This window comes from Xylocopa sonorina, unplaced genomic scaffold (genome assembly GCF_050948175.1).
Source record: "Xylocopa sonorina isolate GNS202 unplaced genomic scaffold, iyXylSono1_principal scaffold0014, whole genome shotgun sequence".
Taxonomy (NCBI): Eukaryota; Metazoa; Arthropoda; class Insecta; order Hymenoptera; family Apidae; genus Xylocopa; species Xylocopa sonorina.
In genome coordinates, this window is record NW_027490090.1 from 5,853,016 (window position 1) to 5,866,231 (window position 13,216).

At 45.5% G+C, this 13,216-nt stretch overlaps 1 protein-coding gene and 1 pseudogene across 1 annotated transcript; both read left to right on the forward strand.

Moving 5' to 3' along the window:
• Window positions 1-2,197: 2,197 nt before the first annotated feature.
• Window positions 2,198-3,025, forward strand: LOC143431800 (uncharacterized). The gene has a single exon (XM_076908739.1). It carries the CDS (start codon window positions 2,198-2,200, stop codon window positions 3,023-3,025), a length of 828 nt encoding a protein of 275 aa, XP_076764854.1.
• A 5,297-nt stretch (window positions 3,026-8,322) lies between these two features.
• On the forward strand, window positions 8,323-9,458 carry LOC143431801 (uncharacterized; annotated as a pseudogene).
• Window positions 9,459-13,216: the final 3,758 nt, after the last annotated feature.

A 13,216-nucleotide genomic window follows, 5' to 3' on the forward strand; every position in this document is an offset into this window, starting at 1 on the left:
GTTGGCGGGCCTTGTGCTCCTCGAATACCTGGCGCAAGAAGATAAGACGGTTTATGAAAGCCTTCGTGCCGCGCGCCAGGTAGAAGAAGAAGGACGAACCGCTCCAACGAGAGAAGAATTGAGAAAGGAAGCGAGACGCTTCACTTTCTTAAAATGGAAAGAAAAACTCGTCCCAGCGTCCGCTCACAGGACCGTGGGGGCGATAATACCCATTTTAGAAAAGTGGGTTGAAGAAAGGAAAGGCCAGCTGACCTTTAGAGCGACGCAAGTATTGACGGGGCACGGATGTTTCGCTCAATACCTGCAGAAGATCGGAAAAGAAGCCACAGCTACGTGTTTCCATTGTGAGGAACGAGAAGACACGGTGCAACAAACATTGGAATTTTCTCCAGCGTGGGAAACGTTCCGCCATGTCCTTGTGGCTGAGATTGGTGCGGATCTCTTGCTGAATAGCATTCTTCGAAAAATGCTGGAAAGTGAGAGATGCTGGCGGGCCGTAATTCTGTTTTGCGACAGAGTTATGGCCGCGAAGGAAGCCGCCGAACGTGAAAGGAAGTGTGCGCTCCCTACTCGACGAGTCTTACGTGGCCGACGTCGTGGACGTTTGCTACGTTTCGCTTCAAGGTAGGGGACTTTCACTTCTTCGAGGTGAAAGTCGCTCCAAAGTACCCACCGGGAAGCGGAACTTCGCTGCCGCCTTGCCACAGGCGAGAAGATACAAACGGAGGACCGAAGTAAGAAAAGTAGAAAACGCACGAGAATTCAACACAATTACGAATAACTAAATTTCCTAATTGGAATTCGCCTGTGGAAGAATTTAAAAATACTTAAAGAAGAGGACAACCCTTGGCGACCCTCCGTCTAGACGTTTTACGACGGGGAGCTATAAACAAGGGACCGTCTTGCGACCGAGGCACGCACGAGATTTGGGTCAAGCACGTGCCACTTACCGCTTGCTTTAGACGAGGGCGTCGACCGTGGTGGTCGCGGCAGGTGCCTTTTAAAAGAACGAGCTCGAAAAAGAGCGAATTTAAGATTGAAGATCTATGATCTGGGCACAGGTGGATAGCTGGAAGTGTTCGTCCAGAGTTCCCGGTCCCCTCCCAGCAGCGCCGAGGACGGTCACCGTGGGATTTTAGCCAGTAAGAGTCCGGCATACCCCCGGAGTTCCCCAGCTCCGGGAGATCCATGAGGATTTCCCCACGTAACAACAAAAAAGGTTAGGTTGACCCGAGTCTCGTTCGAGCCGCCGTAGTAGACGGACGTGTTTCGGTGCGCTCCGTATACCGTGTTGGCGAAAACGCGACTTTTTGGCGAAAAAGGTTGAAACTTCGGTTTCAATCTCGTGTGGTGATCTCGTGAAAGCTCCTAGAGTTAAATCTGGGAGCAAGTAACGAGAATTAAGTGGAAAAAAGGGGAAATACGCGAAAGCGTCTCCCCTGCCAAGTGGCGCGGCGAGAGGCATCGCGAAAGTGAAGTTTGTGCCGGGAATAAGTGCCGGAAAGTGACCTCCATTGCTTCCTAGGACACTGAAAGGACGTTTAGACACGCAAGTGAGTGTGTTTAGTGCCGAAATAAGTGAAAATTCTATGAAAAAGAGCCGAGGGAAGCAAGGGCGTTGTCCGCCGCCATCTTGAATCGCGGGCGTGGCACGTACGCCACGTCGCCGCGTTTTCGCGTCGATAAGGCTTCCCTCGCCCCTTTTGGGCGGGTTCATCACTCTCGGGAGTGCCGTAGGACACTACTACTGACTAGAAGACGCTGATAAACATTCCTAAAGGATTACAACAACGCAAAAAGAGGAAAAAACGCTCGTACAACGTTGTGGCAACCAGCAAACAAAAGTCACATAGGGTGACATCTAGACTAAGTTAGAATAAGTAAACTAGAGTAGAATAGCTTAAGAGAAGTTTTTAAGATAGTATAGAATTAGAATAAGGAAAACTCTAGTCCTTAGCTAATAACTCTAGAATAAGATAGTTGGTAGCACTTAGTCTAAGAACTATGTAAGAAAAAATATGAAAAGCAACGGCTTATTCCCTTTGGGACCTCAGGGGTGTGCAGACGCAACATAAGACAAATAAAATGTAGTTCTCGTGAAATACACGTGGTTTCCTTGTTGTACAAGCTCTCCCACATTCAACGAACCGCCACATTTTTGGTGCCGAAACCCGTGTTGTAAAGAAAAAGAAGAAATATGGCCAAGAAAGTAGCAGAAACAACGCAAGAGATTCAGGCTAGTGAATTTAGAAACGTAAAGCTACCCACATTTTGGAAAGAAGAACCGCGACTATGGTTTACCATGTTAGAGCGGGAATTTGCCGCATACAATATAAAAGCGGACGCCGTAAAGAGTTCAGTGGTAGTGAGAAACCTAGATCAAGCTACAATGAAAATTATATTAGACGTGATAGAAGCACCCCCGGAAAAATCAACGTACGAGGACATCAAGCAGGCTCTGATAGAGCGGATGGCCAAGTCAGAAGAAGCTAATCTACGGAAACTAATCTCTGGCATAGAGCTAGGAAATAGGAAGCCATCGGAGCTGTTACGGGAAATGAAACAGCTAGCCGGGAAAAGCGTAACAGAGAGTGCAACGCGGACCATGTGGATCCAGCGATTACCCACAAGGACCCAAGAAATTCTAGCTTTGTTAGAAGAGACTCCGATGGAAAAGATAGCGAAAATCGCAAATAAATCGAGAGAATGGTCGGAGCCACCACAAATGGCAGCCATTTCCGACGCCACGCAACCCCGAAAGGAAGCTACCCCCAGCGCGCAAAATGGCGACCTCGCCGCCATTACAAAACGTTTGGCGCGGATCGAGACTCAATTAGCGAGACGACACCGCAGCCCACAGCGATACGAGCACGCACGGCGATGGTACAGGCAACGAAGCAACTCCAAGTCACAGGAGAGAAAGAATGGTTTCTGTTATTACCACAACAGATTCAAAGGGAATAGCAACAGATGCCGACCGCCCTGCACATGGACCGCGCCGGACAAAAGGACTCCGGAAAACTAAGAGCCGCGTCACGAGCAGAGGCAATCGAGGACGCGCCCCGGAAGCATCGCCTCAATATCATGGACATGCGAACAGGCATAGAATACTTAATAAATACGGGCGCAGATGTTTCCGTGGTGCCACGGTCTCTGGAAGGTAAAAACCTGGAGGTCGGCGCACCGAAATTATATACCGCGAACGGGCAACAAATTAATACTTACGGCACAAAATTAATCGGGCTTAATCTAGGCTTACGTCGCGAATTCTCCTGGCGGTTTATCATAGCGGACGTATCTAGACCGATAATAGGTGCAGATTTTCTCCACTTTTTCAATTTAATCGTAGATTTAAGACATAAAAGACTATTGGACGGAAATACGTTAATATATAAAAGCACGACAGTAAGTAAAGACATAGACATGCCGACAGTCACGACAGTAGACATAAACAGTGAATTCAAGGACTTACTAAGAGAGTTCAAAGACGTGACAAATGCAACCGCCAGATAGAACATCCAATATTCGATCGAACATCAAATCCAGACCACAGACCCTTCAATAGCAGAGAGGGCACGCCGCCTACCTCCAGAAAAGCTAAAGTTGGCTCGGGCAGAATTTGAACAGATGATAAGAGAAAACATTTGTCGCCCATCAAAGAGCCAATGGGCCAGTCCTCTCCACATGGTACCCAAGAAAAAGGGTGGTTGGAGACCATATGGAGATTATCGCAGGCTGAATGGTGTGACCAAACCGGATAAGTATCCAGTGCCACACATTCATGATGTGGCACATCAATTTGATGGATGTCGGGTATTCTCAGTTTTAGATCTGCACAGAGCTTATCATCAAATCCCTATGGCGGAGCCCGACATCCCTAAAACAGCTGTAATAACCCCATTTGGGTTATTCGAGTTTCTGGTTATGCCATTCGGTCTGCCTTACGCAGCCCAAACATTCCAGAGGCTCATGGATTCCATATCGAGGGGACTAGACTTTTGCTACTGCTACGTAGACGACATCATTATAGCATCCCCCGATATGGAGTCACACCAGAAGCACTTGCGCACCGTCCTAAAGAAACTATCAGAAAACGGAATAGAAATCAATACAGAAAAATGCGTTTTTGCGAAACAAAAAGTACAATATTTAGGTTATCTAGTTACAGAGACAGGTATTTCACCAATCAAAGAGAGGATAACCGCCTTACAAGAAACTCAAGGAACGCCGAAAACATACATTAATAAGAAGACAGTTAGATTCGCGAGCTTGTAAACAAGCTCACTCGGAGGGGACTGATGTGGCAACCAGCAGACGGAAGTCACATAGGCTGACATCTAGACAAAGTTAGAATAAGTAAACTAGAGTAGAATAGCTTAAGGGTAGTTTTTAAGATAGTATAGAATTAGAATAAGAAAAACTCTATTCCTTAGCTAATAACTCTAGAATAAGATAGTTGGTAGCACTTAGTCTAAGAACTATGTAAGAAAAAATATGAAAAGCAGCGGCCTATTCCTTTTGGGACCTCAGGGGTGTGCAGACGCAACATAAGACAAATAAAAAGTAGTTCTCGTGAAATACACGTGGTTTCCTTGTTGTACAAGCTCTCCCACATTCAACGAACCGCCACAACGTGGTCGACGGTGGCGCCATCTGTTGACGAGCGGAGGGACTGCTGCACGGTGAGAACATTTCGAACCACTAAAGAGTGAGAGAGAGAGAGTGCAAACCGTGCGAGAGAGAGAGAGAGAGAGAGAGTGAGCCGGTCCGGTACGTGACGGACAGAGACAGCGATACACGACCGACCGTGCGAAGTAAAGAACGTTAAATCGAACTGTTTTTAACGTGCGAGCGAATAAACAGTATCGAAATAGTGCGAAAAACTGTGGACAGTGCGGTTGTCCACACGGTAAAGAGTGAGAGTGCGCGAAGTGAATATTTTCTCCCGGGAGAAAATAATCGAGTGCGCGGCTGAATCGCAAAAAATTAAAACGCGCGACGCTTTGCTTGGCGTGCCAAGCATGGCCTCGCGCGATTACGCGACCGCGGCGAGTGGGGAAAGGGGGGGGGGGCAGGCCCCAGTGGCCTTGTTACAGGCAGAATTCGCGAGCCGTCGATGTCGGATGCTGACGACTTCGCGGACGCGAAATACGAGAGGACGTCGCTCCCGAGGAGGTCCAAAATGAAGAGGAGGATTATAGAGGACTCCGATAACGAGTCAGAAGACTCTACAACATCCATATTGACGATCTCGTCTGAAATATCGACGAGATCGTCATCGAGGAAAGGAAGGCCACCCACAACGGGCGAGTACGTCGGCTTGGCCGAAGCGAAGAGAGCTGTGAGGGAAGAGCTCGAAAAAGAAACCGAGCTCGCCCTCGAAAGGGAGCTAATTTATGGGGAATGTATTCCTCCACCGGCGGGAAAATCTACAAACCCGATCCCACCGCAAGAGGAAAGAAGATGAGGAGGCGCGGCGTATGCCGACGCCAGATTTAGCGGCCGGAGCATTGAAGGCCGCTAATCAAGTGGAAACGGCGGCCGCGAAATCGTCGCAGCTCAACGACACTATCAAGCGCCAAATGAGAATCGCGGCGCGTATCCTCCATGCGGCGACGATCGAGGCAATTCAAAGGGCCAAACGATCGCAGACACAAGAAGAGATGGAAGTATCCGTCGTAAGAAGCAGGCTCCAGGAAATGGAGCAGGAAAACGCGCGGTTGAGGCCGCGCTCGAGGTAAAAGCGAGGAATGGACCATCCTCGCCGAGTACTTCAAGGGGAAACGGCGGAAATTTCGGAAGATATCGCCGACTAGAAGACGAATCCACGGATACGCCAAAAAAGGACGCCGATTTCGGCGTCCTGATGAACAAATATAGGCGATCTTGTGAGAGATCGCCTCGATGAGTTCTGGTCGCGAGCGGAAGCTCGCTTCGCGACGAAAAACAGCGTATCAGCTGCAGAAACTACATACGAATCTGCAGCTGAAAATCATGATTTCCCACCGATCGAGGTGGGGAAAGAGAACAAGAAGAAAGGGGAGAAGGGAGGAAAGAAAACTCCCCCCCCCCCACCCCCCAGACGAAAAAACCGGCCAAAGAGGTGCCGGAAAAAAACGGTTAGATTCCGCGGAGCGGGTTCTAAAGTTGTTGCAGTTTGCGACAACATGTGCCATCCCCACCTCCTCGTGGTGGGTGGTCCCCCTCTGGTAACATTGGAATTTTCCAGTGGCTAACGGGGCTCTGGCTTTTCGGGGATCGAAGATACTCAGTAGCCTCGGTGATGCTCTGAGGTAATGCCGGTGGGATCTTCGGATCCTGGCAGGGCCTCCCTTGCCGGTAAAGCCCAAAGTTGAAGGAGTGAAATCGGTTGAAGCGGTCCCCCTCCCAGGGGCCACGGCCAGTTCTGGTCCGGGATCCCATAGTTCGACAGGGGTGGTGTTGCCCCCATCGTAATACTGTAAACCGGTGGTCATATTTCGCCGGAGCGAGGGGCTTGCCTTCATTGGCCAGCCCACGAGGGGATAAACCTCCATAAAAAGTCCCTAGCTTCAAGCTACGGCACGCGGCGATGGGGCACGCCTAGTCCTCGCGGTTGGGCGGGGCCCGTGGGTGCACTGGTCTCTAACGACCACTCCGGGGATACTGTTCCCCCCGGGGTATTAAGCCTTCCCCCGGTATGGCGACTGTACCGGGTGCGACATTTTTTCCGACCCCAATCGTGGAACGAATCATGGAACCTTTAATATAATCTAGGGGAGGGGGAAGAAAGAGAAGGGGAATGATGAGGACGGAGCCCCGCGGGCGCTTTCGGAAGTAGTGCGGAGAGAGGCGTTTCTATACCGCAGCTCCGGCTTGTCTCCGAGAGACGCAAGCGATTAGAGGCTCTGTTCCGGAGTGGAGCGTCTTGCTATTGTTAGTAGCATACGCCCCTCGTCTCGGGCAGAGGAAAATAGCGCCTTTGGACGCTGGAGAGGAGGACACTGACAAGCTCAGCCCATCTCGGGCCTCGTCAGTATCCGTTAGATGACCGTTAGATCAGTATTGTCGGGACAGTAGGGAAAAGATAGTGACTCCGCGGAGACCTATCTCCCCCCCCCCCCCCCCCCCCCCCCACCCTGCTGACACACTCTGCTATACTCCTCAAGCAATTGGGGGAGCATTGAGTGAGGAGGGGTCGCCCCCCTATTACGGGGAACTACATAGTCCTATGTCAAGCAAAGGAGCATCTCCTCCGGGTCGAAGAGGTGAGGCTCAGACTCAAGCAAGAGTCTGAGTTCTTCAGTCTCGACCCGGTGGAGCCTGGCCCCGCTCCGGGTAAGTCGGCCAACCCCATCCTCGAGGTGGCCAATTATGTCCGGAGGTTTAAGGAGGAGGATATGACAGCTCTTGGCCTAAGGGCCTATATAGTCGCCAATGACATTGAGTGGATCGCGGCGAAGTCCACTAATGTCAAAGGCAGCTTCATTCGACGGTAGATGGCTCGCCCTCCTTCAAGAGGTGCAGCAGCGGCGAGAATCCTCCCCGTTTATGGGAGAGGAAAAGACCGAAATGTAAGGCCTTTACGCGCGTATCTTCGCCTTAGAGGCGGAGAATAACGCGCTAAGAGCGCGCATCACGGAGTTGGAGCACATTCCAACTCCGCTACAGCGGATGCCCTCGCCATGACTCTCCAGCACCCGGGCCTCACTCCCGCCACATTCCCCGATTGGTGAGATGCGGGGGGACCCGGGAGCCCTAAAAATTGTTTTTTGGGGTCTCGAAATGTGTGCTGTAAATGCATGTATAATGTACAAATCTATACATACAAAAAACAATCGAGAGCCAATTTCACATCTGAAGATTGTACGACACTTCGTCGATCAACTCTTTAGCGATGTTTGTGATGGATCTCAAAGGAATACGGATCCGTCTACCATTAATGAGTCAAAAAGTCTAAATAATGGCTTATACATCATTCGTCATGACGATAATGGAAAAAGCAGGGACTGCATTGTGTGCTCAAATCGAAAATAAAAGGAGGAAGGAAACAAACACGTTTCTACTGTGACACATGTCCGAAAAAACCATTTATGTGTATAGGCAACTGTTTTCAGAAATATCATACTCTAGAAGATTTTAAAAAATAAAATTGAAATTATCAAAAAAAGTCTAACAGACATGTAAATCATTTAGCAACCATTTGTTTATATGGAATGAACTATATAATTGTTGCAAACGCAATTTCATTCGTATACTAGTGTCGCACGAAATACTCCCCTACCCGTCCAGGCGAACACTTGCACATCGGAGTGTCCTGTCCGCAATGTGTTAAAATCGCCAATGTCGCTTCCACATGGATTGACCTTAACGTACGCGCTATAGTCGATGCGATGCAAAAGCAAAACAAAAAACACAACTTATAAATGGCCGATATGAAAGGCAATTAGAACAGGTTAAGGGAGGAAACGAGAAAAGAACGACCAAAATCGCAGAATATAGCCAGTCTACGGACAGCTGTATCAACCATTGGTACGGAATATTACTCAATAATCACAGACGACATGTCAAGTCGACAAAGCATAAGGACAGCAGTCCAAAAGCAGCCGCTCGACCAACCGACAGCTGCAAGACAACAGCCTACTCCAGTATTCGAACTACCGCCACCCACGTCAGAGGACGAAGAGGACGAATTACCAGCATCAGTCACTATGCTAAGAGCAAAAGACGCAGTGCGATACATTCCAACTCTTAACGGAGAAGATGATGGTGGAGTTGAAGACTTTATCGAATAGGTTCGTGGCATAAGAAACAGATGCAACGAAAAAGATCCCTTACTGAAAGCAATCAAAGTAGAGAAGATAATAGGAAAAGCAGCACAAGGTATACGCAACATTCCAATTTCTATTTACGATGATTGTATATGACGCTCTACGGACAAACGTCGCCACTTACGTCACCTCGGATGAATACCAGGATCAGCTGCGCGATTCAAAACAAGGTAGGGACGAGAGTCTGCAGTCATTTAACATCAGATTCAGACGCATATACAACTGACATATGCGATCGGTAACGATATCCGCAACCATTAACAAGACGTATAATGCTTGAAACATTGAACCGCAAAGTTCCAAGAATCTACATCCGTAATTGGCAGAATAATACTGTCAACTAAGCCAACTACATTGTTGGAAGCCGAAAAAGAGGCGATAGACATAGAACGCTATCTTCGAGAAGAAGGGAATGACAACGCCTTTCCGACCGAGTACCTATACCGAGACAACCAGTGAAAACCAGTTTTCAAGGCAACGCTTCGCGACCAGTTACAACAAACAGTTACAACTAACAACCCACCGAAGCCGTTTCATCAAGCAGAAAAGGCACCATTAGCACAAAGAGCTCAATTAATAATATCAAACGTGCACAGTATCAGCCTGCAGTGCATATTGGGGTTTACTTCAAACGTTATCGTACTTTAGAAAATTCTAAAAAATAGACAAAATGGCGCTGAGTAGCTAGTATTCGGAGTGCAAAGGGTTAATCATAGTTCCTAAATTCCAATCCTTCTATCTTGTATCCGCTTACTAATCCTGTCCTCTGTCCCTTACTTGTTCGCTGATCTTTGTACCTTGACTCAGTCACCCTCAACCATATACTAGCTAGTTTTCGCCATAGCTCAGATATTCTGTAGTTATTACTTGTATCTAAATATACTTCTGAAGCCTCCCGATAACTGTTGTATTCTATTCCTCAGGAACTATCCAAACTAGAGTCCTTCAATTGGGTTCCTCCGACTAATTTCTCCTTATATTGTAATAATAAAGTAAAGTTCTTCAAACAAAAAGTAGTTAAAATAGCAGAAATTATGAGAAGTTGTTAAAGTAAACAGTTACCAATGGTAGATATAACCTTAATCGCTAGCATGCGCAGCTCATATTAAATATATCATCGCATGATAATAATGATTTAGTATTAAACTTTGATATACAGAGTATCCCATGATATTATTATAATTCTTCATGAGAATGCCTCTGTAAGAGAAAAATCTTTACGTTCAATATTTTAAGGTTATACTCATATTTCTTAAATGCAATATTTCCATTTTTGTATTAGCAAGTTTAATATACGTACTTGAAATGATAAAAAATCGCAAGAACGGAAAAAGCTTTAAAACAGATTACGATCGATTTGTTCATCAATCGTGTAATTTCAAACCATTCATTTTCAGTTCCGAAGTATCGTTCTAGATTATTGTAAAACGAACGGTTGAACGCAAGCGCAATTGTTTCTGTTCTTATATATATTGACCTGTGCATCAACTGCTTTTATTAATATATTTGTTCATGATACTTTAAACAAAAGGTTATGTCGCATTTCGAACTCGATAGGAAGATTACTACGCATGCGTGTTGCTTCTTCCCCTCTCACACCCTCAGCAATGCTTCTACTTGATAGGAAGGTAACTACGAATGCGCTTTTCTTCTTTCTTACTCCCATCTCGAGTAGTCCTTATCTCTGTCCTGCTCTCTCACCTCCAGCAGTCCTTTTACTCGATAGAAAGGTGACTATGCATGTATTCCCCTTCTTTTCTGTTCTCACCTTCAACAGTTCTTACAGTCGATAGACAGGCTACTACGCGTGCGCTCCTCTTCTTTCTCTCTTTCACCTCCAGCACTTCGTAGCTCTGTCCTCCTTCAATCGAAGTCGGACGAAGTTGGTCGAAGCCAAACGAAGCCAGTCGAATTACAAGCTGCCCACGAAATAATGACGCGAATTTTCAAAACTGTATTGCATTACAATTTCTTTTCTCCTTTTCATTCATAATAAAATTATAGCAATTCTGATTTACACAATTCTCTCTTTCATGTACTTTAGAGGGTATCATTGGTCCACGTCCAATCAATCGAACTGAAAATATTGTTTATATTAGGTTGTCCTGAAAGTTCTTTCCGTTTGTTTGATGGGCGGTAAGTATAAAATATATTTCCTTCTATGTACCTTTCTTATGTGATATATGATCCCTTCTGTTGTACCACCTTTTACCATCTCTCTGGGAGCATCATAATACCATTTTTCCAAAATTCTTTTGGTTTACTATTAAAATATTCTTCGAGGTTATTTTTCACTTCGTTTATTTAAATTTTTAGTTACAAAGAAAATTCTTTAGGAAAAGGAATAGATAGTAGTCTGGTGGTGCAATGGCTGGGGAGTATGGGGGATGTGGTAACACATCCCAATCAAACTCTAGAAGTTTAGTTCGCACCGCGAAAGGAACGTGCGGCCTTGTGTTGTCGTGATGGAACACAACGCCACGTCTGTTCACCAGTTCAGGCCGTTTCGTTCTAATGGCATCCTTAAGTTTTTCTAATTGTGTGCTATATTTTTCACTGTTAATTGTCTGTCCTTCCGGAAGTAACTCGTAATAGAAAATACCCTTCCAGTCCCACCAAATTGAAAACAGGACTTTCTTCGGGTGAAGTCCAGGTCTTGCTATGATTGGAGGACACTTATCTCGAGTCGACCAAGATCGTTTGCGCGCAGTGTTGTCGTAGAGAATCCAACTTTCATCACCAGTAATTAACTTTTTCAAAAATGGTTCTCTTTCATTGCGTTGGATTAGCAAATCGCATGTCGAGATCGGATTCAGAAGATTGCTCTCTGTTCGTTGATGTGGTACCCAGACTTCGTAGCGATTAACGTACCGAAGCTATCTTAAATGTTCATAAATTGTTGTTCGCCGAATATTTATAGCATCTGCTACCTCACGAACACTAGATCTTGGGTTTTCATCGACGTAGGCCTTGATGAGATCAGTATCGGTGGTGGATGGACGTCCACTAAAATTCGTGGAATAAAACGTCAGACTAGACTAAAATTTTCGGCTCTAAACTTCCTAAACCAATTCCGGACTGTTTGAACAGTTATAGAACGCTCACCATAAACGGCACAAAACTCCTTTCCAGTGTCTTTAGACGTATTGCTTATTTTAAAGCAGTGAAGCATAACCTGACGAAAATGCACCTTCTCGTCTTCCATATTTCACCATGCAAAAAACACTCCATACACTTTTTACTAACGTCGAGAACTATTCTCTTGGCTTACCAGAGGATAACTAAAGACCATACGATTGATGGTAGAGTGAATGTGTTAATAAAATAATGAGTATATTTACAATAGGATAAAACTGTGGCGGCTACGATTCGTAAATTCCGTAGAGTTGTAAATTTTCGGTTTAAATCACAATGCGTTCCCAAGACTCAGCGCAGATCTGGTCACTGTGCAAGCAATTGTTTTCCTCAAGAATTCATCGCGACTGAGCATTGCCCAGTCGTGTACAGCAGACCCTTGACTTTCGTTTATTTATGACCAATTTCCGTTCCTTGCATTTTCGTGGAAGCAGTCACTTTTCTCGTCCGCGCATCCATCCTTCTCGTTCTTGGTTTTTCCATTCTTTGCTATACGCGTTTTTAAGGGGTGACATTTTCACTCTCGCGGCAGTTCGTTTAGAACACTCAGTTCATTCAGAGCAGTTCGTTCATTCGTTTAGAATCGTGAATTCGTTCAGAGTTTGGAGTTCGTCGAGAGCTCTGTTTTCGTTTAGAGCTTCCAATACAGTCGCATAGTGACGCGAAAGAGTTGTAGCCACAGCACCACTCCTGCGATAAGAAATATTTTATCCTATTATCACTATTGCTATTGTTGAGTTATATATTAAAATTGAGAGCGAGAAGTCGAGCATTGTTCCTCCTTCCGTACGCCTCAAACCACCATTAAGTTCTAACCATTCATTCTAAAAATGGCTTAAATTAACGTTTTTCAAAATATGGCACCTTATTCTGCACAAAGACCTTGAATATAACTCGAAGAAATACGGATCAATAATTTGATCGTTAAGAATTCCAAATAGTAAGTATTAAGACTTCAAACTACTTTATTCATCCACTATTCTCATCCAATGAGAATTATTCTGTATTGTGTATGTGGATTATTCAGTAGCTCTTCGTTGGAGAACAAAAACTTTTTAAAAAACAACAGATCATTAATAACCTTCTCCTTTGTCCAAATATAATATCGTATTCCTGTTGTCTTTTTTCTTTTCCTCTTTACTTTACACTTCACTTTATTCTTCTTCTTTACTTTACTTCTTTACTTCAGACTTGACTTTCTTCTTCTTCTTCTTTCATCACTTTCTTCTTCTTTACTTCTTTATTTCCATAAACTATGCAATGATTTGCAC